The following is a 24917-nucleotide window of genomic DNA, read 5'->3' as shown; positions in this document are numbered from 1 at the left end:
AGGGTGTGAATAGGGAAATCAGGACTAAGCATTCGCCTGCATGACACTAATTCCCAAAGAGATTAAGAAAGAAAAGCTCAAATATGGTTAATTAGCAACTCTGTTCCTCTCCCTCTTACCTCCCCCATACCTACTCTTTGTGGTAGATGGCCATGAAGACGGTTACATCAGTTATAGACTGCTATAAAATGACACATTATCTGCCTATCTGAATTGTAGGGTGTGTAAATTCACCATGAAGCCATTACAGAAGCTCTTGTGAGGGGAAGATCAATGCTCTGACTACTTAAGAACTTACAACTCTGTCCTAACTCACTGGGCTTCAACAAATTCCTGAGTGTCAGGACAAAGTGAACATTCCTGTCCCAATATTTAGAGGAATCAATCCAGCCTCACTCTTTGTCACCCCATCCCTAAAAGTTTTCAGGATTTTGGACACCAGGGCTGAGTCCCAATCAAGCTAAGCCTTAATTTTTATGTGAAAGCAGGTAGATTGCAGCCCTGTGTTGGCAGCCATGCCAAGTAGCCTCGTTGCTAGGCTGGTCCAAAATTATACTCAGGTTCCACTCACCTGTCTTTGCCCCAACTTCCAGTAACCAAGGCATGGGCTTCTTCCTTCCTACTCCACTTACAGCTGCTCAGCATTGCTGTTTTGTCCTCTACTTGTGAATTTTTTGCCTCTTTGTTACCTAATACTCATTGGGGGGTGTCAGAGGAAACCAAAGCATCCGTGGTACAGTAACTGGGACCCGGGTCACAAAGTCGATGGTGAGAGATCAGGGATTGGGCAGTTTGCTTCGGGAACTCTGGGCTAGGAAGTGAGAATTTAGCCAGAGGAATCCGAAACACTACACTGGCTTTGTTCTGCTGGGGTCTGGGTCATGGCAGTCCCAGTTTGGTTTATGTTACTGTGGGCAAATTCTAACAAACACCATTTTGGAAAATTCAGGAGCAAACAGCTATGTTCAACCAAATAACAAAGTTTTTGAAGAGGGGACCTAGAGGTTATGAAATGATTTTAAATAAAAAGCGATTTTAATTACTCCTCAGCAACCATCCCTCCCAATACCCCTTCCTTAAGTGGAAAATTTTGGCCTTGCTACCTTGCTTTCTTAGATCTTGCTTATTTAAGACCTTAAATTTTGGTACGTATCCTTTGGCAATGTTTTTAAGAAAATGTGATTTCAATGATATTCCGAGTATGTTTTAAAGGACAGCAATCTAATGGACAAATAATGCTTTAAGGGTCCTTGGAATAGGGTTACCTTGTTTGACATGGTTGCTCATTGCACTTTCGAATCTGTGGCTCTGGCTTGGTTAAGTATTTGCATTTCTTGTTGTCCACAATGCTGATATTTTTGCTCATGATTTTTGTGCAGGACACTGTTGTCTTCCTTTCTCCTGAAAAGAACAAATAACCAAAGAAATATTATTATAGGCCTTTATGTAATGGATTTAGGAGGTGTTCATAGGCTTATTATGCTTATTTTTTATTTAAAAAACTTTCTTATAATTTCAATTTTTATTTTATTAAATTTTATTGATTCATATTAGATGTACACATTTTCAGGGTATATGTGATAATTTGATATAGTCATATAATAAAATCAGGGTAAGTTGGATATTCATCACTTAAATATTTATCTTTTCTTTATGCTAGGAACATCTGAATTATTTTCTTCTAGTTATTTTGAAATGTACAATCTATTAATGTTAACTATAGTCACTCCATTGATTTATTGAACACCAGGTCTTATTTCTTCTATAAGCTTTTATTTTAGATTCAGAGGGTACACCTGCAGGTTTGTTACATGTTATTATACTTTTCAAAGATATTTTAAACAACTTTTAGAACAATGAAGATATTATTTATAATTTACATAACAAAATGTACCTCTAGGCTTAAAAGGGATGAGTAATAAATATTCCTTGTTAGAAATTAAATGGCAAGTTTTATACACAAAGTGATCATGGCAACATAAATTAAAAAGATACAAACTGAAGACATTGTAAAGGATTGTGGCCATCTTTTAGCATTAAGTGGTGGAAAGCTTTATTTCCAAAAAGTTAATCTCCCTAATGAGCCTTCCTCAAAGCACATAAACATGTGTGCACATTGTATCATTTGGTATGTACATCATTAGTGCTTTATAATAAGTTATGGAAAGCACATTTATTTTCAGTATAACTCAAACCTTTATTCTTATCACCTCTAATAAAGACCCCAAGAATTCTAGAAATCTTTACCCAAATGATTGTCATCATCTGTAAGAAAAGATATGGGACTCTTACCATCTTTTACCGGATTTCAGAAAACTGGCTTTTCTACTTTTTCTACTGTGATAAAGTTTGATTATAGGATGTAAAAATGACAATTTCTATGCCGTATTCCTTTTGCTTACACAGCCCTGTAAGCACACTTCCTTTACCGGAGTTATATTATTCATCTTACAATTAAAATGTCTAGTAAGTATGTGCTAATTTCTGTTTCTCTTTGAAAAAGTCTTATATACAGATCTCTTGTGAGTAGAAAAAGATACACATCTGTATAAGATTTAATAATCTTATTTAATCCATTGTTTGACGCTATAAGATAGTTAAATCAGCCCAAAATTTTGAAGCCAGATTGGTCATGAAGAAGTAAGAAGACATCACAAGTCTGCTGGTTCACTATTGAAAGGCCCATTAGTTCGGGTACTATGACTGACATGGAAGCTTAGAGCACTCATGCTGGTAATGACAAACAAGAAAAGCTGGGCTGGTGGCAGGGAGGTCATTCTGCCACTCAATTAACAGAAAGAGCGACTGGCATCAATAATGAGGAAGGAAGGGATGTAGACAGAGAGGCACTTTGAATAATTTTGGAGTACTTTTTACTTTAGTTTGAATGGGAGATGGTAAGAGGCAACTGCGTGGCTAAGTAAAAAGCAAAATAATAGCTTTAGGTTCAGAGTCTTTCCTTGATTTCCTCTCAGTAGCTCTGAGCATAGTCCCACCGCAATTTGTAGTATAAAAACATAACTGCATTTGTATACATGTGTAAATTAAATAATTATTCTGTGGTTATTGCATATCATGTTATTAAAACCATTTGGACATTTAGTTCAATCAACAGTGATAATACAATGTTGGCTAAGTTATTTCCTTTTTAGGAAATCTTGGAGTACTGATGGAATGCAACTTATTCTATGGGAGCTCAATATAGACAAGAGTGTCAGGCAGGTAACAGGCCCTTTCCTTTGAGTGGAATGAGGTGTGCCTCCTACCAGTACCCTATGGCATTCCAGAAGTGTACACTGGTGGGCCAACAATGGGGAGGGCCTTGAGATGGCATCCAACCACAGGTTAAAAAGTGGATTAGGAAAAAATCATGGCCTATAGGCAGATGAATTAGAAAACAGTACTTGTCCTCCACATAGAGGTGGCCCCACCGCAGGCTGCATGACTTGGCAAATGGAACATGGACTGGATTGCAGTCCCCTTGGCTGAAGACTTTATGCAGTGCACAAACTGCCTGAATGTGGGAGGTACACCCTCTGAGGTCCTCTTGAGTGAACCTTTGCAGCTCATGCAACAAGGTGACCTGATGCTAACTTGTAGAGGAAAGGCAGTCTTTCACGTCCCTGGCAGATACTTAGAAGCTGTCCGTGCTATTCCTTGGTAGGTCAAGAAGGATGAGGTGTAGATTCAGACTTAATCACAGCAGTGTTCAAAACCCAACAACTTCAAATAATTTTCAAATAAACTGCTAGAGAAGCAGAAATGACATGCTATGTTTTGTTTTTTTTTTTCACATGGAGAATATAGGCATCACAAGGTAAGATTTACCAAAATGTAAAATTTTGGGACAGATTTTTGGTCAGCTTCCTCTTAGCTTCCTATGCTTCAGGGGCTCTTTTATGACCTGAAGTATATATATCAAATTGATATTATGCAGATTTTGTATAATGCTAGCTTAGGTATTATTTCTACATTATTATGATGTGATAGCAAAAAGCAGGATTAAAATAAATACTACTTTTATGAAGTATAAATGTTAGTTCTAAAATTTAACTTGAAGCCTTGACACTTTTACAGAATAGATGCAGTTGCCTAAATTCATTTATATGATGACATTTTGCCAACTGCAACACAGAAAGATGATGGGCATTATCCAGAAAGCTTTTGCTGAACATACATATATAGTCACAGAATAAATAACCCAAGGCTGATTATAATGCTTTTTTCCCCTATCCTCAGAAAATATTTAACCTTAGTTATATTAGCCTACTGCTTACGTACTGAGATACTGAAAAAGAATTTTTTAACTATAAGTATTGTTATATCAAAAGGGATATAGGTATCGGCATCATTTTAGGGACACGTTAGCAGTTTTCTAAGAAAGTATGAAGGTGCATGAGTATGAATTGAGACATTTCCATTTACATTGTAAGAAAGGTCTCCTACATCGTAAGTTTTTTGGTAGCTAGGGGAAGCTTAGCTCTTTTTAAAAATTTCATTGAACAAAAACAATAGAATTAGAAAAAAACTCATTGCTCAGCTACAGACGTGTTACGCCTATGAAAATACAACTAAGATCTTAAAGCCATATGGAAATGTTATTGTTTGAGTTTTTCTTTTATATATTTAAATGTCCCAGCCAACACAGGAAATTTCCATTCTAGCATCTAATAGCGGTATCTACAATGCATCCAATACTGTGGCACCTAGGGACAAACAGAAAGTGATGAAATAACTGACCTTCTGCCTGAATTATGAGAGCTGTAGGCTGTTGACAGAGTATTACTTGCTTTATGGTGATTAACTTTACCTCTTGGTCATTCCCATTAAATTAGTCTTGGGGAAATCTGTCTGGATGTTTCGAATACAATTATAAATAAAATAACCATTATGCATTCATCTCTATTGAATTGCAATATCTGAAAATGAAGGGTAACTTTTATTTACTAATTCTTTGTGCTTTGGAAATTTAAAAAAGACTAGACATTATATTAAGTGAGCTGCCTTTTCAGATAAGCTGACACTTTTTACTATAAAATATATGCTCTGTATTTAACCCATAAAATGGATATTTCAAAATAAAACTAAATTCTATTGCGGTATATCACATTACTAGAACTTGCATTGTAAATGCTCAAACATATTTTTGGTTGCAGGTTCAGTGTTTCAATATGCATAACTGAAATTTTCTATATATTATTTAACATTCTAAAATTTTCAATTAAATTATAGAACTCTGTAAGACAGGGACTATGTGTGTGTGTGTGTATGTCTGTGTGTGTTTGTAAATTTCTTTATAATTTTTATAATTTTCTTTTAAAATTTCTACTTATTAATTTTCTGTTGGATTAACAATGGCCAGTAAGCATGAGAACCAAAAGTAAATATACTCTTAACGAGGATGAAGGACTTTTCTCTGAGCACTTCCTAGAGCTTTGTAAATGCTGATTATTTTTTACACCTACATTTATTTAACTTAAATAACTTTCAAAATCATGTCATGCCATTTACTTTTCATCGTTTTTTTTACATTAAAAAATGTCATTCCCTTAGGATATTGTCTGAGTGTTAAAATGACTAGTTCATTTTTTTATTTTAATGAAAATAATTTACTTTGTTCACAACACCTAATATATAACTAATCTGATCTTGCCATTTATATGCACACAAATATTTTAATGAGATCACATAGCTGTCAAGTTAAATTTAACTTAACTGTTAGCGTAACACTCAAGGACCTTCATGAACTGGCTTTCATCCTACTTTTCTGATCAAATCACTTCCCACCCACCAATCCTCATATTTTACACTCTAGTAATAACATTTTCACTTCCAAGAGAGCCTTCCACCTGGCACGTGGGTGCCTTTGCACCAAGGTATATCCTTGGAAGGCTTTCTATATCTTCCTCTATCACTGAGTAAGGTGATTTTATTATTATCTGACTTCCACAAGATGGACTGTGAGTTCTCTGAAAGCAAGACATATTCATCTTTGGACCACCTAGCAATAGTGGATGCATGGTCAATATTGGTAAAGGAATGAATGAGTGAAATATAAGCATGTAATTCAAGCTGTCAGTGCTTTCTATACTAGGAGGTTCATCTCAATACTATGTTTTCTAAAATGGTGACAAAATCATTTGCAAACTAAATGACAAATGATCAGGAATCCAGTTCCTCTTATGGCAAATCCAGTTAATGGATTATCACTTAGGTATTAAAAATCAAGGTTATGAATAGTTTCTGTCAATATAAGATGTTTTTATTAATAAATGAAATAATGTCAAATTATATTAAATATTGAAATAAAATAATGCAGAGAAAAAATGGAAAATGTATTCTGGTGCATTTTCTTTGGCAAATAATGTTTATTTTGGTACATGTATAGTACCTTTAAAATGCAAAAACAGGCCAGGCACGGTGGCTCACACCTGTAATCCCAGCAGTTTGGGAGGCTGAGGCGGGTGAATCACGAGGTCACCAGCCTGACCAACATGGTGAAACCCAGTCTCTACTAAAAATACAAAAAAATTAGCTGGGTGTGGTGGCGGGTGCCTGTAATCCCAGCTACTTGGGAGGCTGAGGCAGGAGAATCACTTGAAACCTCAAGGTGGAGGTTGCAGTGAACTGAGATTGTGCCACTGCACTCTAGCCTGGGCAATAAGAGCCAAACTCCATCTCAAAAAAAAAAAAAAAAAAAGTAAAAACAGAACAAATCACACCCTTATAGATGTTCTTTCCTGTTAAATATATTCTAGAGGGTTTTAAAAGGTATAGGCTTTTGAATACTGAAATGTTTTCCTCAAGTTGGACCCAAAGGCTTGGATATCTACTTACGATCTGGATATGGACAAGGGAAGCAGTGTCTAGAGGATCCCAGGATAGTCATAAGCTAGACAGACTTGGACTGGTGGACTGGTGTGAAGAATGTGGAATGTTGGCTTATTTTTTTTCCTTCAAAGTAGATCTGCTTAGGATTTCCTAAAAGCATGTTTAACTCTTCATGTGTTTCATAAGGGGTTATTGAATTTTGGGGTCCTTATTCTATTTTATTTCATTAATCTATTCACTAGATCAAAACAAATCTTAAAGTTATGCAGTTAATGCTGATTCCACACACAATCCGCAGATATTTTGGAATAATACATTTATAATGCCTCTGAAGACTAAGATCACTTAAAACAGGTCTTTAATGTCAAAAGGAACCTTGTAGCAAACTGATCCACACTTCTGAGATGCCAAAATAAATTTAAACCATTCCTCCAAATATTTTAAGATGTTTTAGAACTCTAATGCAAAGTAAACATTTCTTTCACAAAAACATTTCAAGCCATTTGAAAATAAAAGAACTAGTTTTAATGACTGATGTTAAAATACAAAATGATATGTCAATTCAAATATTTCTAGAATTATCATTAGACTCAAAAGACTGTGATGGAAAGTGTGATAACTTACATATGTATGTTAGACTGTTGAAAAATTTACCTGAGATGATCAGCCTTCATTAGAGATTTTAAGGCAATATTCCTTTTAAAAGAGAGAATTTTCATCTCTTAGGCTTTTCATATCTTATAATAACTGACAATACTAAATACACATGTATAATAAGTTCAGTTTGAGTTACCATTTTAAAACTTAGTTTGAGATGCTGATGTAAAATATAATTATGATAAAAATTAGCTAGATAACCATATCCTTTTAAATGTTTATTTTCCCACTTATTACAGTATTGACAATTTAATATCTTACAACAGAATTAGAAAAATAACAACTTACACACAAATTTTATACTGCCCTGTGATACTTTACTTGCTCTTAATATATTCTTGTGAAGTAGAATACTATTATTATTCCTCTTTGCTGTTGAAGATAAATTTTGCATGAATCTGTTTCCAATATTCTGTGCTTTGAACTTACTCTCATTTAATTCATGAATATGCTGAAAGATTAGAAAGCTCTTTCTGGCTATAAAATCGATGATATGAAGTCAGAAATGATGCGATCCTTGAAATTCTGTCCATCCACTTTATTTATGAACTGCAAAGGAAAATAATTTCCAAAAGCCCAGAAATATTTTGGCATTGAAATGAATATGCACCCCATTAACATAGAGATAATCGAAAACTGTTGACTAAACACAGTGGAGCAGAGTTGGAAGAGGAGATCTATTCAAGCACAAATCATACAGGAGTTGTGTATTATTAGAATGACTATTTGACAAAATCAGCCATTTGAAATAAAAATAAGAGCATATCTAAATTCTTACATAACAGAATATAATAAAACATCCATTTGTATCCAAAGAAAACCTAAATAATCTCTACAGGACATGATGTATTTTGTGGAAATAAACTACATTAAGCCTACTGAGCCATTCATGAAGGCAGTATGATGAGCAGGAAGGAAGACTTGAACCCCTGAGTCATTGATTCTAATCCTGGCTCTACCCAAATGGGCCATGCGACCTTGGGAAGTCACTTAACCTCTAAGCCCCCTTCAATTTTCTCATGTTGATAATTAAGAAGTTATGTTTAAGAATATCTAATATTTCTCCTGACCCTGAAACAAAAAGAATTTACAGTCAACCTCTATTCCTTAATGCTTAGCAATAAGAAAAATATATTTTAGGAAGTAATTAATGAATTTGGGGAAGAATGTTGACCCTAGACAATTTGCTTTTTAAAATTGAAGGCTGACAAGTTCTGTATGTTTAACTCCTTCTGATGCAGCTTCTATTAGATCAAAATGGCAGAAGGAGGAAAAAATAAGAATAAAAAAATTTACTGGGCAAACATTTTCCTGTCTAGAGTTTTAAATATAAATGGATTTTAACAACTGCTTTTCAGTGGTATAAGGTGAACCATCAGCCTGTCTGTCTGTCACTTTACTCCTCCATTTCCTGCCCCCCAACCACAAGATGGGCGCTTGTTGGTAGGATTGCAGATATGACTAAGAATCTTATCTGAGTTATGTTAAAGAGAAAAATATAACTGTATATTTTTGTTGTGAATGTGTTTGCTTCTATTTTGTGCCTTTGTTTTTTATTTGGGTAGAGAAGGTGAAGTACAGCCCCTTAAGAAAGATGAGCCCCTGGCATCCGTGTAGGATGAGTGGAGCAGAGGAACAGGAATTTGTGAATTTGGGTACATATGGGAGCATCAGCAGGAGAGGATGGGAGGACAGAAGAGCTCAAGTCATAGGGCAGTAATAGGGCCCAGGAAGAGAAACATGGCCACTGAAAATTTCTTGCGTGACTGATAACATTTTTTTAAATTGAGAGAGTGATTTGAAATCTTTTTGTTGTAACCACCTTATATCCTTGGGGAGCAAAGTGAATTCCTTATAACTTCACCATTCCTCTGCCCCTGATGTTGCCTTTGCTCTGGCAAAGGTGCTCCTGGAGTCAGGTGAGAACCTCAAAGCTCTGAGCCCTCTGCCAAAGGATGCTCCTTCCCACTCTATGCACCTTGAATATTCTTGGCACCTTCTTTCTCCTAAGGACACAGCTTCTTACTCTCCCTGTACCCTTCAGTGGGGTGACCACCGTTTTGCTCACTTCCAGGTACCTTTGGATCTAGATGTGATGCGGCTGCCATGCTCCTCCCTGCCACTACCAGACCCCTTTCCCTTTCTGTTCTATAATCTCAGCTCTATTTTCTGATATCAGCCTCTATATTTCCAGCCTTTTAGTACCATGAGACTAACAAGTCTTTCCCTTTAGCACCCTGAGACTAATAATTACCTAACCCCTCAAGACCCTATACTCCATCAATCCTACCACCATTTTACTGTCTTTTTTTTTTTTTTTGCCCCCATGTCTTTATGTTTCTTCTATTGCACCTAAATTCCGTGATCCAACACTTTCAGCCTCTTGCATACAACCTCAGGTCAAGCACTTACTCCTCTCTTACTTTATCATACTCACTTGGCAATTTCCAAACTCACTTCACAAGTGCACTCGCATGCTGTACATAGCTAGAGGGTAACATACATCATAAGGACTGGCATCAACCTAAATTCATGACCATTGACTTTAAACAGACTATTACTCCAGATAATCAAAATACACATACCCATTTCATTCATTATCTAAGTGATTGATTCACATTTTCTCTTTTCAAAATGTCAATACTTCCTTTTCCACCCTCACTCTCAGCCAGATAGCCTTTATTGAGAAAATAGTTTCAACTGTAACTTCCCAACACCTATCTTTTCTCCTGTTAGTAGTGATGAGTTGTCCATATTTTTGCCTAAAGCCAACTTCACCATCCCATCTCATTTGAATATCACTTCAGCAATTTTTTTTTGCTCTCTCCTTTGCATCCCTAGTTTTTTGTTTTATTCTAAAAAATGCACATTGGCAAACAATGTTGTATAATATACCCTATTGAAAACAACAACAAACTCCTTTGACTCATATCCTCTCTTACCCCTGCCATGTTTGTTTTCTACTTTCAGCAACATTCCTGAGTTACCTAGAGTCTCTTTCTTCAATTCTTCTGCTATTTTCTGTTGAATCCATCCACACAGTCTTTCAAGCCAAACACTTTATTAATTTTTATAGGATAAAATTGACTTTCATGTTCCAAATATATTTCATTTATAAAATATAATGACTATAATATATTTAAGTATAACAGTCATTGTCAGTCTACATTTTTTTATTTATTAGCAACTTTTGATACAGTTGATCATTCCCTCCTTCTTCTAATACTCTCTTCACTTGCCATACAGAAGAGCATTGTCTCCTGCATGTTTTTTTTTTTCCGACTATGTTGTTGGCTACTCATTTCAATAGGCTTTGCTTATTTCTCTTCATCTCTCCAAACTCTAAATGGTGGCATACCCCAAGTTTCAATCTTCTAATAGCTTCTCTCTCTCTTCACTCAATATTAGTCTACAGATAAAGAATATATGGATATTTTTAAATGCCAAGGATACATAAAGTCTTTGGTGACTATTCTCACTTGGCATTTAAAAATATCATCTATATATTATTTATCTGTAGCCTGATACTCTCTCCTGAATGTCAGACTTATATACCTAACTGCTTACTTGACATCACACTTAGATGTCCAACAGACATTTCAAATAAAACTCCCTCCTAATCCTGCTATTCCACAGACTTCCTTTTCTTTCCTTTTTTTTTCTTTTTTTTTTTGAAACGGAGTCTCACTCTGTCACCGAGGCTGGAGTGCAGTGGCAGGATCTCGGCTCACTGCAAGCTCCGTCTCCCAGGTTCACGCCATTCTCCTCCATCTCCCAGGTTCACGCCATTCTCCTGCCTCAGCCTCTCGACTAGCTGGGACTACAGGCGCCCACCACCACACCCGGCTAATTTTTTGTATTTTTAGTAGAGATGGGGCTTCGCCGTGTTAGCCAGGATGGTCTCGATCTCCTGACCTCGTGATCTGCCTGCCCCGGCCTCCCAGAGTGCTAGGATTACAGGTGTGAGCCAACGCGCCCGGCCTTCCACAGACTTTTCTATGTAAGGCAGTGGTGACTTAACCCCGCAGTTTGCTTGGCAAAAACCATCACAGTAATCCTTGACACATCTCTTTCTCTCATGCTCCACATTTAGTCTGTCAACATTATCTATTAGTTCTACTTTCAAAATATATACAGAACCTGACCATTTCCTCCCTCCTGTATTGCTACCACAGTGGTTCAACTATCATCTCTTTCCTGGATTATTGTAGTAACCTCTTGACTGATCACTCTACTTGTACCCTTTTTCTTTATTCACTGTACAATCAATTCAGAAACAGAAATAACTTTAAAAAACATTAAACCAGAATAAGTCACTCTTCTATTTAAACCTTCCAATAGCACCCTACATCATTCAGAGTAAAGGAAGGACATACAAGTATTCTGGCTATACTTTGAGTATGCCAAGCTCTTCTCCTGCCTCACGGCTTTTGCTTAGAATGCTCTGTCCTTGTAGTTGGTGCCCACCCATATCCACTTCAGGTTTTTTAATCAGTGGGATCTTCTCATTGAGGTTTTTTCTGATCACCATATTTAAAACCGCACCTAACCCTTCTCATCTTCACAACTCCTATTTTCCCTCCTTGCTTTATTTTTATCTAGAGTACTTATCAGAATTTGATACCATATTACTTACTTGCATGTTTGCTTTCTGTCTCCTCTCTCCCAAATCCACTCCCCCAAACCCAGTCACTGCACCTTCCCCACTTCTGCTGCAGCAACATTTAGGCTATATATGTGAATAGTTTATTTGCACAGAAAACAAAATAGATGGTTCACTTCTTTGCACACAATATATATGTATATATCATACTTTCGTATAATTGAATATTTTTTCAGCATTAAAAGGAATCAGTTACTAGAAGGCCATAGAAAATGTGTTCAGTGGAAATGAGAACTGAAATAATATACTGCTGATATAGATACAGATGGATACAAGTGTAAATTGGACATCTCATCACCTGAGATCCCGTGTTGGCTTTACTACTAACTGATTCTATGAGCAACCACAATCTATTTAACTTGCAGGACACAATTATCTTATTGGTACAATAAAGGGATAGGATTAAGGATTATTATTATTATTATTATTTATTATTTTTGAGACCGAGCCTCTCTCTGTCACCCAGGCTGCAGTGCAGTGGTGTCATCATGGCTCACTGGAACCCCCGCCTCCCGGGTTCAAGCAATTCTCATGCCTTAGCCTCCTGAGTAGCTTGGATTACAGGTGTGCACCACCATGCCTGGCTAAGGATTAAGTGATTTCTTAGTGTCACATTTGATGCTTAACTAATTATGTTCTTTTGCCTCCTTAACCTCTAATATAAGAACAAAAATTAAAAAACAAACTTGGAACACAATTTCAGGATGCATTTATATGTATTGAAAATAGTGGTATACTTTTAAAAAAGAGCAAACTAAAGGAATTGGAAAATTACTTTCTTCACACTCTCTGTATACAGTTGGCCCTCAGTATCAGCAGGCTTTGCATCTACAGTTTCAACCATCTACAGATCAAAACCTTAGATATGAAAGGCTGCCTGTAGGTACTTTCCATCCCATGGCTAGTTGAATTGTGGATGTGGAACCAGCGGATCGAGAGGACTGACTGTGCTACACATCATTTTATGTCAGGAACTTGAGCATCCTCAAATTTTGGTATCCACAGGAGGTCTTGGATACCGTGAGCCTTGTGTAGTTAGCATAAATATGCAGACAACATAGAAACACACTCAAGACTGTTCTCGTCAAATAATTCTTATATTCATTTCAGGTCTGTAATTCTTGTGGGCAGGTCTACTTTGGAATTTAGAACTTTTAAGATTTCATGGAAGTAATACAGTGCATAAATAGTACCTAACAACCTGAATGGTGTCTGGGGAGACCCCTGTAAACAAATATATTAATACTTATGTAATGTAATGCCAAGAGTAGTCATATTGGGATATGTAACAATCCTAAATAGCTGTTCTTCCATTCAAAATATTTCAGGTGTTTAGCCACTAAACATGTCATATAAAACTTTCCGTTTCTAACTCTTTATGGATTCTGGAATTGCAGATTAGGGATTTTGGATATGTCTTAATTATCAATGCTTAATCAGAAAACAACTGATGTTTTGGAAAGATAAATGTTTAAAAATCCTTCACCTCCTCCACAAGTGGCATCGCAATCTTCCCAGCGTGTGTGTGTCCACATGAAGAGGGGCTCAGGTGCTTTAGAGCTCTGGTTTTCTGGAAGAGGGTCTGATGGGATAGTGTATTCATAGTGAAGACCATAATTCTGATCCTGAAACAGGAGCACCTATAGTATATAAAAATGATCAAGGCAGATGGGTCAAACTAGAGCACATGCAACGTAAAGCATAAAATTAACAATATTGATACTTAAAATGCTCATTGCGTTGTGTGCATTTGTGTTGTTGTTGTTGTTGCTGTTGTGGACATACCCTTCTCTTAATGCATACTAGAAACGTGACATTATTCTTAAATGTAGATATTGGCCATGCTTTTGAAAAGACTGGAGCTTCGTACTTACCTCCATGCTAAAAACATCTTAAGAAAAACCCATTTGAGTGAAGTCAGAAATACTAGATCATTTTCTTTCAGTTTGATGGACTAGACAGTTTCCCAAAGCATAGTACATGTATAAGATGACTTTAGTTGGGGGTGGGCAAAAGTGGCGGCAGGAGTATGTGTCCTATCAAATATCAAGGTGTGACCCACAATCTAATGCCAAATGTAGAGAAAAGAAAAGATGGACAGGAAGTTGCTAGGTCAAAAGAGGAAGATAGATAGATGACTTTAGGTTACACTGAACTTCATAAAGGGAGAGAATTTCTAAGCAAACTGTGGAGGACAAGAATTTCACTCCAGATATGCTTACAGTTAACCTTTAATTGTAGCAAGCAAGGTTACTGATTTTCCACTTGTAGTATATATTGTTTCCTTTGAAGTTAAATTTATGTTACATGAACTTTTAATATTAATAATTGTACAGTTATGCACATATATATAAATAGTTCAATAAACCATAAAAATACATGAAAATGACTAAACACTGGGCTACACATTGGATTGAACTATATGCAGGGACCATGTCTGTTTTGTTCTCTACTGGTTCCCAGTGCCAGGCTCAGAATTGGATAGTGTGGCCAATTATACATAAATATACCCACCCCCCTCCCCCACATACACACATATTTTAATGAAAGAGTTAATGAGTATATATATATATATATATATATATATATATATTTCTTTATACATCCATTTTTTGAAAATATGTCAAGCAATCCCATGGAACATATCACTTCTATGGATCTGAGGATCTACGGAAACAATCCATATAATATAATATGATACATTAAAAAACATATGTACCCAAATTTTAAAATTATGATAAATTATTAAGGAACTTTATTTAGTATTTTACCTGCATCAAAGTAGTTGTAATGATAGGTAATGCAGAGTTAACATTCCATAGGAAAATTGAAATGGGCCTAGGTTTAAGTGTCTGAACATTTTTATTATATTTTATTTCCCTCTTTTTCTCAGAGTTTTGTTCAGTATATCAACAGAATGCCTAAGATGTATTTTGATGTGTGGATTGGGAGACTGTGTGTCGACTTTATAAATAACTATATCAATAAAAACAATAATTTTAAGTTCACAAATGCATAACATATACAGTGTACTAATTCTATCATAGTACTTATTTTGGCTTAAATATGTGATTTGACGTTGCCGATTATAAGTGACTTTCAGCCTAATGAGTTTAAAGACAGACAGTTTAAATGGGTTTTTAAAAAATGACATACCTTGTTTAGGACTATACCCAGACTATTATTAATACAAAGTTTTTAAATGGATGGGATGAACATGTAAATACCAGCTATTTGTCAACTTATTTAATTACATAAAAATGTATCTATTTTTCCTAATAAACTACCTTTTGATTGATAGAACTTTAGATTGTCCTTAAATATCTAATGCCACTTAAAACAGAGACATTGGCTATAAAACCATTAGCTCTTTCTTAAACCATTTGAATTTGGCAGTATTCTTTGCAAAAAGGAAAGTGTGACCACGTTACAGTTGAGGGGCACATGTTGAAGCATGGCAGCAGAAGGGATTGCCTTTCAAAATTCAGTACAGTCCTTCAATCTGTAATAGTCATTAAAGAAAAAATATCTTAGAAGTGCAGTTTCCCTTGGATTACTGAATAAATCCAGGTCACATAGATGCCTTCTTTTAGACACAGTTCACTGACTTTAATTATGCTTCATGCTTCCAGGAAAAACCTTGGTAATTACCAGTTAGATTAAGGATTCTGCAGCAAGGAAACTCCCTCCACCCAACATTAAGGTCTCACATACAGTGTTTTAAAATTCTGAATTAGAAGCTTAGTAAAGAAGCCTTGGTCTTATACCATAAAATAAAAACAGGGGAGGTTACACTTATTAAAGCCAGGCAACACAATGGCATTTTATGCAATACAATCGTTAAACATATGTTTGCTGGTGATACTGTTATTATAAGTGACCAAATCATGGAATGAAACAGATATTGTTCATACAACATTTGTTTCTTCATTTTATTTTCTCTCTCTAGATGGCATAAGGCAGAGAGTAGGGTTTCCAGCTGAAATTAAATAATAGGATCCAATGGGACTTTGAGGAGATGCATAAAATGATTATTCAAAGTATACTTACATTTTTTATTTAAGGCAGTTTGGTATAAAGAACGTGGATCTCAGCTTTGGATCCAAGTTCTTTGGACCTCTGTGTCGGTGAGGTAGCATAGAAGAGTGATTAATACCTAGGTTTTTTACAGCTAAATAACTTATTGGACAACACTGAGCACACTGATTAACTTTTCTCATATTTAATTCTTTTTAATCTGTAAACTAGAGTAATAATTATATATTACACAGGATTATTTTGGGGATTAAATGCTATAATGAACGTAAAGCACTTTTGGATAGTGTCTAATTCTTAGTCCTCAAGAATGATGGATATTATTATTATTCTGATTTGGAATAGAAGGTACACGCACCACTCACCTTGCTCCCTTTATTTCTGTTGGTAAAGCATATTAATTGCAGTTATATAGAATCTTGTAATTTAAAATGTGGTTTGTGGACCAGTAGCAGCAGTATCACGTGGAAGGTGGTGAAAAATACAGATTTTAGATCCCGCCCCAAATCAAATGAATCAGACTATGCATTTCAGTAAGAACCCCAGGTAATCTGCAGGCACACTAAAGTAGGAGAAGCAAATAGGCCAATATATGAGGTGAACCTCTGGCTCCTAGACTAGCAACACACATGTCTCCAATTGAAGACAAATTCATCTTAAATCATGTGGAGATATTAAATAATGCAGCACATCATGCTCCAAATAAACAGTCAATTGATCGTGTTTTAGAGTTGTTTTATGTGTGGACTTAAGGAGGTGTTGAAGTGTCTGAATTTTAGACTTCTTTTTGCCATTAGGATAGAAAACTCACACCAGCTGTGTGGTCAGTCATTTGGCTCATGTGCCATTAGCACACACTGCCATAATCAAGGTCAAAAGGGGCACATGGACCTGCCGCCAGACTGGACAGAATTCCATCATCCTGATTCTTTCTCTTCGAATTCGAAACCACTTATATCCAGTTTTTTTGAGACAGGGTCTCCCTCTGTCACCCAGGCTGGAGTACAGTGGCTCGATCTCTGCTCACTGCAACCTCCGTCTCTTGGGTTCAAGCAATTCTCCTGCCTCAGCCTCCTGAGTAGCTGGGATTACAGGCATGCGTCACCATGCCCGGCTAATTAGTAGAGACGGAGTTTCAGCATGTTGGTCAGGCTGCTCTCGAACTCCTGACCTTGTGATCCACCCACCTCGGACTCCCAAAGTGCTGGGATTACAGGCGTGAGCCACCACGTTTGGCTTATATCCCGTTTTTTACTAATGGTAATGAAGCTTATCATCCCAAACATTCAAATTTTCATAATTCTTTACAAAAATCCATTAATAACAAACAGGGTGATTGGGGGCACTGTTAGATATATTTATCAAATTCCTTCTCTCGGGTAGAATAACATTTTATCTAAGGTTTTTATGCAGAGTCAGATAATGGCCATTCATGGATCTATAAAACGCTGTGATTTGCATGCAATGTTATGGTACTCTCTTTATAGACATCCTCTTCAGTTAGTAAATGTATGTTTTTAGGGAGAAGGGGTTTCTTTGGATTCCCTGTCATCCATCTGTACTTTGCATTTGTAAATTGCCTAAAACATCTTGCTCCTCCTGTAATAATTGCTGTTTTTAGACATCATGATTTAAAACACATTTTACAAAACCTCTAAAAAATCCACTTTTTAAATAATTTTAAATGTCTATGTGACTATTCAAATCTGAAAAAGATTAGAGGAAGTGCACTGGGAATGTCCCTTTCCATGAGAAGTTGATTATGCCATGTAATCAATTCATTTGCTCATACCAGGAGATGTAAAGGTGCTGTAGTAGGACCTTTGGCAGAGATCTTCTCCCAGAGGCCTCGTCTTACATAATGAACGGTAGTTCCAGCTAAATTGAAGGCTCCAGAGTGTTCAATCTTCCAGTCACTATTAATAGACTGTTTGCCAGCATCTCGGAGAGCTATAAAGAGGTTCAAAAATATAATGAGTATTAACAAGTCAGCTTCATTGATCAACAGCTACTACAAATTATTTTGTTAAAACTAGTCCATTTATTTACAAACAAATGGATCAACATTCCCTGATGTAAAACTTAAGGCAGCTCTTTTTAGGAAAAGTCTGCAATCATGGCAGATGCCATAAGCTCTCCTGTCCTGAAATTGTCCATAACTATATAGCCATATTTATCTTTGCCTTCTCTAATCTCCTTGGACCTTTGATGTATATATTCCTTATTTTGGTCCTTAATCATTTGTTCTTTAACACATTACTATATTCAGGCTATGTATATCTATTTAGTCTATCCAGTGATCCTATGAGCATTGTGAATACTGGCTTGACATCTCATACATGCGCTGTCTCTCCGATGCCCATCCAGAAAAGTATGTGATTAAAGAAGGATCACTAAGCAGCACATTAATTAACAGATCAAAATGGCAGGGTTATGTGCATTATAAAACAATTCAAAGATAATATGTTGGATTTAAAAACAGACCTAGGACCTTTTAACATCTGTTTGTGATTTGCTGTTAACAAGAATGGAAGATAAATGTTAATTCTCACCCACAAACAACTGTCATCTATATAGGATGTTACAGAATAATTCTGTTTACATAGTTTTTTTTCTTTTTGAGCTAATCTGTGTACAATTAAGATTAATGACACAGAAATGAGATGTGATGGTTACCATTTTAAATTAAATTTTTAAAATATTTTCCTTCAAATGATTTAGTGTTTAATTTAAACTTTTAGACTCTTCCATACAACTTTACTGTCTTTCCTAAAGGCACGTACATGAGGATTCATTGAAGGCTATGTCAAAATTATATGAAAACGTTTTGATAAATTAAGCCAATAAATCCTGCTAGTTATTATTTAGGCTAATCTCCAAGTATTAGATGTTTGAAGATTTCCAAGTTTTTATCTTGTAAATAATGTTGAAATATATATGCTATATACTAATTATGTGTATATCTGAATATTTCCCTTAAATATCCAGATTTGGAATTACAATAATAAATAAACTGAACATTTAAAGATTTTGAAAAACAGTTTCAAATTGATTTTCATAGAGGTTGCATCAATTTATACTTCCATAATAGTGACTGAGTGTTTATTTCTGAGCACATCACTGAAAGTAAATTTCTCTTACCTAATATAAAATCATGATTGAATAATTACTTATCTAGTATCAACTATAACTCAGGCAACATTCAAAGTTCTGGAACCCCCAAAATGAACAACATGTGTATGTTCTCTGTCTTCATGGAACTTGAAGTGGACTAAGGACATTGGTTAAAAGAGAGATTGTCAGGCTAAAGAAAAGGAAAAATCTCACAGTATTCAAAGAGCTTTAAAAATACATAGGTTAAAATAAAAGAATAGAAAAAGATGTAGCATGCAACACTAAATATTAAAAAAATGGATTTAATGATTTTTTTTTTTTTTTGAGATGGAGTTTCGTTCTTGTTGCCTAGGCTGGAGTGCAACGGTGTGATCTCAGTTCATTGCAACTTCCGCCTCCCAGGTTCAAGTGATTCTCCTGTCTCAGCCCCCTGAGTAGCTGGGATTACAGGGGCATGCCACCACGCCAGGCTAACTTTTGTATTTGTAGTAGAGACAGGGTTTTATCATATTAGTCAGGCTGGTCTTGAACTCCTGACGTCAGGTGATCCACCCACCTCAGCCTCCCAAAGTGCTGGCATTACAGGCGTGAGTTACTGTCCCTGGCCAATGGCCATATTATTAATGGATACCATGGACAAGGGCAAGAAATATTTTGAGATTTAAAAAAAGACGTGTTTTTAAAGGTCATTTAAATTAAAATTAATTAAACTTAAATTTTAAAATGACATAACATTTGTTAAGTAGACTTAACAATCCTAGGTGTATGCTAAGGTATCAAAATGCATGAAGCAAAACTGACATAATTGAAAAGAGAGAAAAATCCACAATTTTAGTTGAAAATTTCAATGTTTTCCTTAACTGAAAAAAAGATCGAGTATCAGTAAGAATATAGAAGACTGGAACCAAATAAAACTAACTGATATTTAGAGATTGTACTCAGCAATTGTATTAAAAGAACACAAATTTTTTCAGGTATAAATGGGTCATTGGTCAATAGATGCCATAAGTTATAAAAGAGGTCTCAAAATTGAAATTACACTGAATATATTCTCTTACCAGAACAGATTTAAACTAAAAATCAATAACAATATATCTGTTTTAAAAACTAAAAATATTTGGAAATTAAACAATCCATTTATAAGTAACTCATGAATCAAAGTAGAAATCATGGTGCTAATATGAAAATCTTTTGAACTAAGAATATATTGTGGAATAAAACTAAAGCAGTGGTTAGAGGGAATCCTATAGCTTTAAATTGTCACATTAGCAAAGAAGAAAGCAATAAAGTTCATGATCTAAGTTTCTACCTTAAAATAGTAGAAAAAATAAATATAAACCCAATGCAAATAGAAGCAAGAAACTAATAAAGGGCAGAAGTCAGTTAAATAGAAGTAAATTAACAAGAGAGGTAATCATTAACACCAAGAGTTGGTTATTTGAAAAGATCAAATAACTGATAAAACTTTAAGAAAAATAGACATAAACTAAAAATACTAGAAATAAGAGACAAAATATTGTTCTTATAGGTATTATAGTATAATAAGGAAATATTATAAACAAGTTTAAACCAATGAAATTGACAAGGTAAGGGAAATGAATTAATTTCTTAAAGATAAGTTACCCAAATTGACACAAAAAGAAGAATATCTGAATAGCCATATATATATAACATATATAAGAATATCTGAATAGCCATATATGTATATATTTGTGTGTGTGTGTGTGTAGATTTGTACTTGCACATGCCAACCAACTTAGTAACCACATAAGTCTTTTGAGAGCCCTGAACTTTACAGTTAAGGTAAATTGGTGCTGCAAACCCATATAAGGGTTTGATTTGCCTTATAAATTCTCAGGAAAATTGATTTTTCTACTTCCACTTAGTACTAAGGTTAATATAGATACATTTTCTTTCTTCCACCTTTTGTGGTGCAATTTCTATCTCTCTACCACAGTGAAGTTGTAGTTCTTTAGTGTTCTTGCTTTATGCAGGGCTCTCCTACTAGAGCTCCCACTTTGTAAAGGCCTTAGGTTTTGTTTCCTGTCCACAGAGTCCCTGTGGCTCTCAAAGGCTACACCTGCTTACCAGAACCAAGTATAGGTGGGTCTTTAGAGTCAGCTTAATTCTCTGGCTTCCTGTTCCTACTTTGTTTTTGGTATCTAAGGGTTCTTTAATTTCTTTCCAGTTCGGAGGTGTTAAGGATTAAACATTGGTGCCCTCTCCCTAAATTCATGTTAAAACCATACCCCCTAATGTGATCTTATTAGGAGGTGGAGTCTTTGGGAGGTAATTAGGATTAGATGAGGTCACGAGAGTGAAGTTTTCATGAATGAGATTAGTGTTCTTATAAGAGTCCCAAGAGAGCTTGTTTCCTCTCTCTCTCTGCCATGTGAAGACACAGCTAGAAGTTGGCAGTATGCAATTCAGAAGGAGGGCCCTCACCAGAAGCCCACCATGCTGGCACCCTTGATCTCACACTTCTGGCCTCCAGAACTGTGAGAAATAAATTTCTGTTGTTTGTAAGCCACGAAGTCCATGGCACTTTGTCATAGCAGCCCAAAGAGACTAAATGACAGGTACTTTATAAAAAGTATTTTTTTCTGTTGAATTTTGCTCATTTTAATTTTTTTTTTAGTGAGAAGTTGTCCATAGTGCCTTACATACAAAACTGCATGGAAGGTAAGTAGACCCATAAGACCTTTTTGAGATTTTTTTAAAAACTCATGAGATGCAATGATTTTGCAAAGATATAACATACGTCTATCTGAAGTATTTTCCATTTGAGGCTTCTTGATAAATTACTAACAAGACAATAATGCCACAATCTTCAGAAAAGCAAATAATAATTGCAATTAATACAGTTTAAAGAAGGAATGATGAAAAACAATAATTGTATTGGGAAGGGATTAATTATCTCTATAAAATAATATACAGTTTGATGTAGACAGGTTAATTTCTTTAAGAATAATCAGTTTGCCAAGGTTCTATTTTCTTTTCTTTTTGCTAAAGCTATTTCAAGATGGATATTTCCAATGACTTCCTTGCTATGCCCAAAGGAGCCTTTAGGGAACATGATTTATGAAATGCATCTATTTGCCAAGTCTGTAGGCCTGAAATCTGTGATTTTAACACAGTGTCATTTCTTCTTTACTCCAAATTTGCCCCTCATCTATGTGTCCTACATTAGTGTTACTATTACTTGCCAGAAACCTAGAAGTCATCCTTGAATTTTTATCCTCTATCAACACTCACATCTATTTTTCAGCAAGTTCCATCAGTTCAACTTCTTCAATGTCTCTGGAAGCTACTGGGTGTTTCCTATTTCTATTCTCTAGCTAGGTTTATGCAACCAGTCTCTTTGCCTCCAGGAATGTGTGCTCCAAGGCACCCTTCCTCTGATTCATCCGAGGTGAATTATTTTTTTCTGAGTCAGCAAGTAAGGAAATGTGTTCTTGAATAAACATGGTAACATATTACTAGTATTTTCAATGTTGATTTAATCTCCAGAGCAGCATTCATTCTGTTTAGGGGCATAGATGGTGTTTCTTTCTACAAGTAAAAGACCCTGCTCACTTAGGCCGAAGGATAAGCACAAGGAGAATTTACAATAACTAACTGAGACAGATATGTGATTCAACTTTTAAACTGAATGGTCTTTTAAAAACAAAGAGTGATTGGAGACTTATGTTTAGAGGTCACTAACAGAGAAAAATGATGGGATTTAGTAGAATTGGAGACAGTGAGTAGAGAAGAAAACAGTCATTTCATGATTTATACCCTTCTGAGTTAATTCTATACAATCAGTTGATCACCCTGGTTTAAAAGGGGGAAAAAGAGGTTATATGGGAGAAGTTTAAAGAAAATGTGTTCAAATATGACATGTACTTTTTAAAATCACAAGTGTTGCATGGACGACAATTACTTAAAATAATAAAACTAAAAAGGGGGCAGCATGGTTCAGTGCCTAAGAACCCAGATGCTATCCCCAGACGCCTCGGGTTCAAATCTAGATTCACAGCTTCTTAGATGTGTAACCTTGGGCAAGAAACTTAAAGTTTCTGTTATTCTATTACCAGATTTTAGAAATTGGGAAATTAATAATGCCTACTTCAGAGAGGTATTCTGAGGATTTATGGATGTATGTAATGCACTGGCGTATACTAACCAACTGTCATACATCTTTTTCTTAAATACGCTCAAAAAGTCTATAATTTCCCGTGTGCCAGACTTTGATTTAGATGTTGTAGACAAAAGAACAAAATGCCTTCAAGAATTAACAATGGAGATTGACATTAGAAAAGCAAGAATTTAAACAAATAAAAAATTCAGACAAGGATAAGCACAATACAGAAAAAAAAAGCAGGATAATGTAATACAGAGTGGCTTGGTTATAGGTCAGTGTATACGGAGAAAAAGTAATAATTTTGAGTAACTGAAATGATTTCCTGATGCATCACATTAGAGCAGTAAAGAAAGTGAAGGATCAAGGAGGACTGTCAGTTTTGACATGAACTACTGGATATAAATTAGTGAATATGATGAGCTGAATAACACTCCCCCCAAAAAATATCTATGTTCTTAAAAGGTAAATATCATACGAAATATCTTCTCTGACCACAAAGGAATGAGGTTAGAAATCAAAAACAAACAGAAAATGCACAAATTTGTAGAAATTAAACAACACACTCTTTAACAACCAGTGTAACAATGAAAAAAAAATCACGTGGGGAATTGGAAATTATCTGGAGACAAATGAAAACTCAACATACCAAAGCCAAATCTTATGGGACACAGCAAAGATTTTTCTAGGGAGAAAATGTATAAACCCTTATATTAAAAAAGAAGAAAGATCTCAAATTAACAACAAAACTTCACCATGTAAGGAACTGGAAAAACAACAAACTGAATCCCAAACTAGTAGAAGAAAGCAAATATTAGAGATAAGTGAAATGGAGAATAGAAAACAATACAGAAAAATCAACAAAACTAAAAGACAGTTCTTTGAAAAGATCAACAAAATTAACAAGTCTTTAGCTAGACTGACTAAGGGAACAAAAGAAAAGACTCAAATTACTAAAATCAGAAATGAAAGTGAGGATGTTATAATCAATGCTACAGAAATAAAAAGGATTATGAGAGTACTATAAACAAGTGTAGGACCATAAATTAGATAACCTAGATGAAATGTACAAATTTCCCAAAACAAAACCTACCAAAACTGAATCATGAAGAAAGAGAAATCATAAATAGACCTATAATTAGCAAGGAGATTAAATCAGTAATCAAAAATCAAAAGCCCTGGACAAAAAAGCTTTTTTATGTGGTTTTAGGTAAAGGTCCAACTTCATTTTTTTGCATGTGGATATCTAGATTTCCCAGCATCACTGGAGAAAAAGACTGTCCTTTCTCAGTTGAATGGTGTTGGTACCCTTGTTGAAAATCATTTGAACATATATATATACATATATATGTATACATATATTCCTGGACTTTCTATTCTTTTGCATTGGTTTAGATGTCTGTCTTTATGCCAGGATCATACTGTTTTAATTACTGTAGCTTTGTAGGAAGTTTTGCAACCAGAAGGTCTGCATCCTCCAGCTTTGTTCTTTTT

General features: G+C 35.3%; 1 protein-coding gene across 1 annotated transcript in view; it reads right to left on the bottom strand.

Annotated features, from left to right (window-relative positions):
- The window catches only part of ADAMTS19 (ADAM metallopeptidase with thrombospondin type 1 motif 19), a 274439-nt gene that overhangs the window by 42129 nt on the left and 207393 nt on the right, over window positions 1-24917 (bottom strand). The window contains exons 17-19 of the mRNA XM_030818417.1: window positions 17979-18136; window positions 13638-13791; window positions 1266-1401 (exon numbers count right to left, since the gene is read on the bottom strand). Coding sequence (XP_030674277.1) covers window positions 1266-1401; window positions 13638-13791; window positions 17979-18136 — 448 coding nt within the window. The remainder of the gene's footprint in view (window positions 1-1265; window positions 1402-13637; window positions 13792-17978; window positions 18137-24917) is intronic.

Source organism: Nomascus leucogenys, chromosome 2 (genome assembly GCF_006542625.1).
Source record: "Nomascus leucogenys isolate Asia chromosome 2, Asia_NLE_v1, whole genome shotgun sequence".
Lineage (NCBI taxonomy): Eukaryota > Metazoa > Chordata > Mammalia > Primates > Hylobatidae > Nomascus > Nomascus leucogenys.
This window is presented reverse-complemented; position numbering and strand designations above follow the sequence as displayed.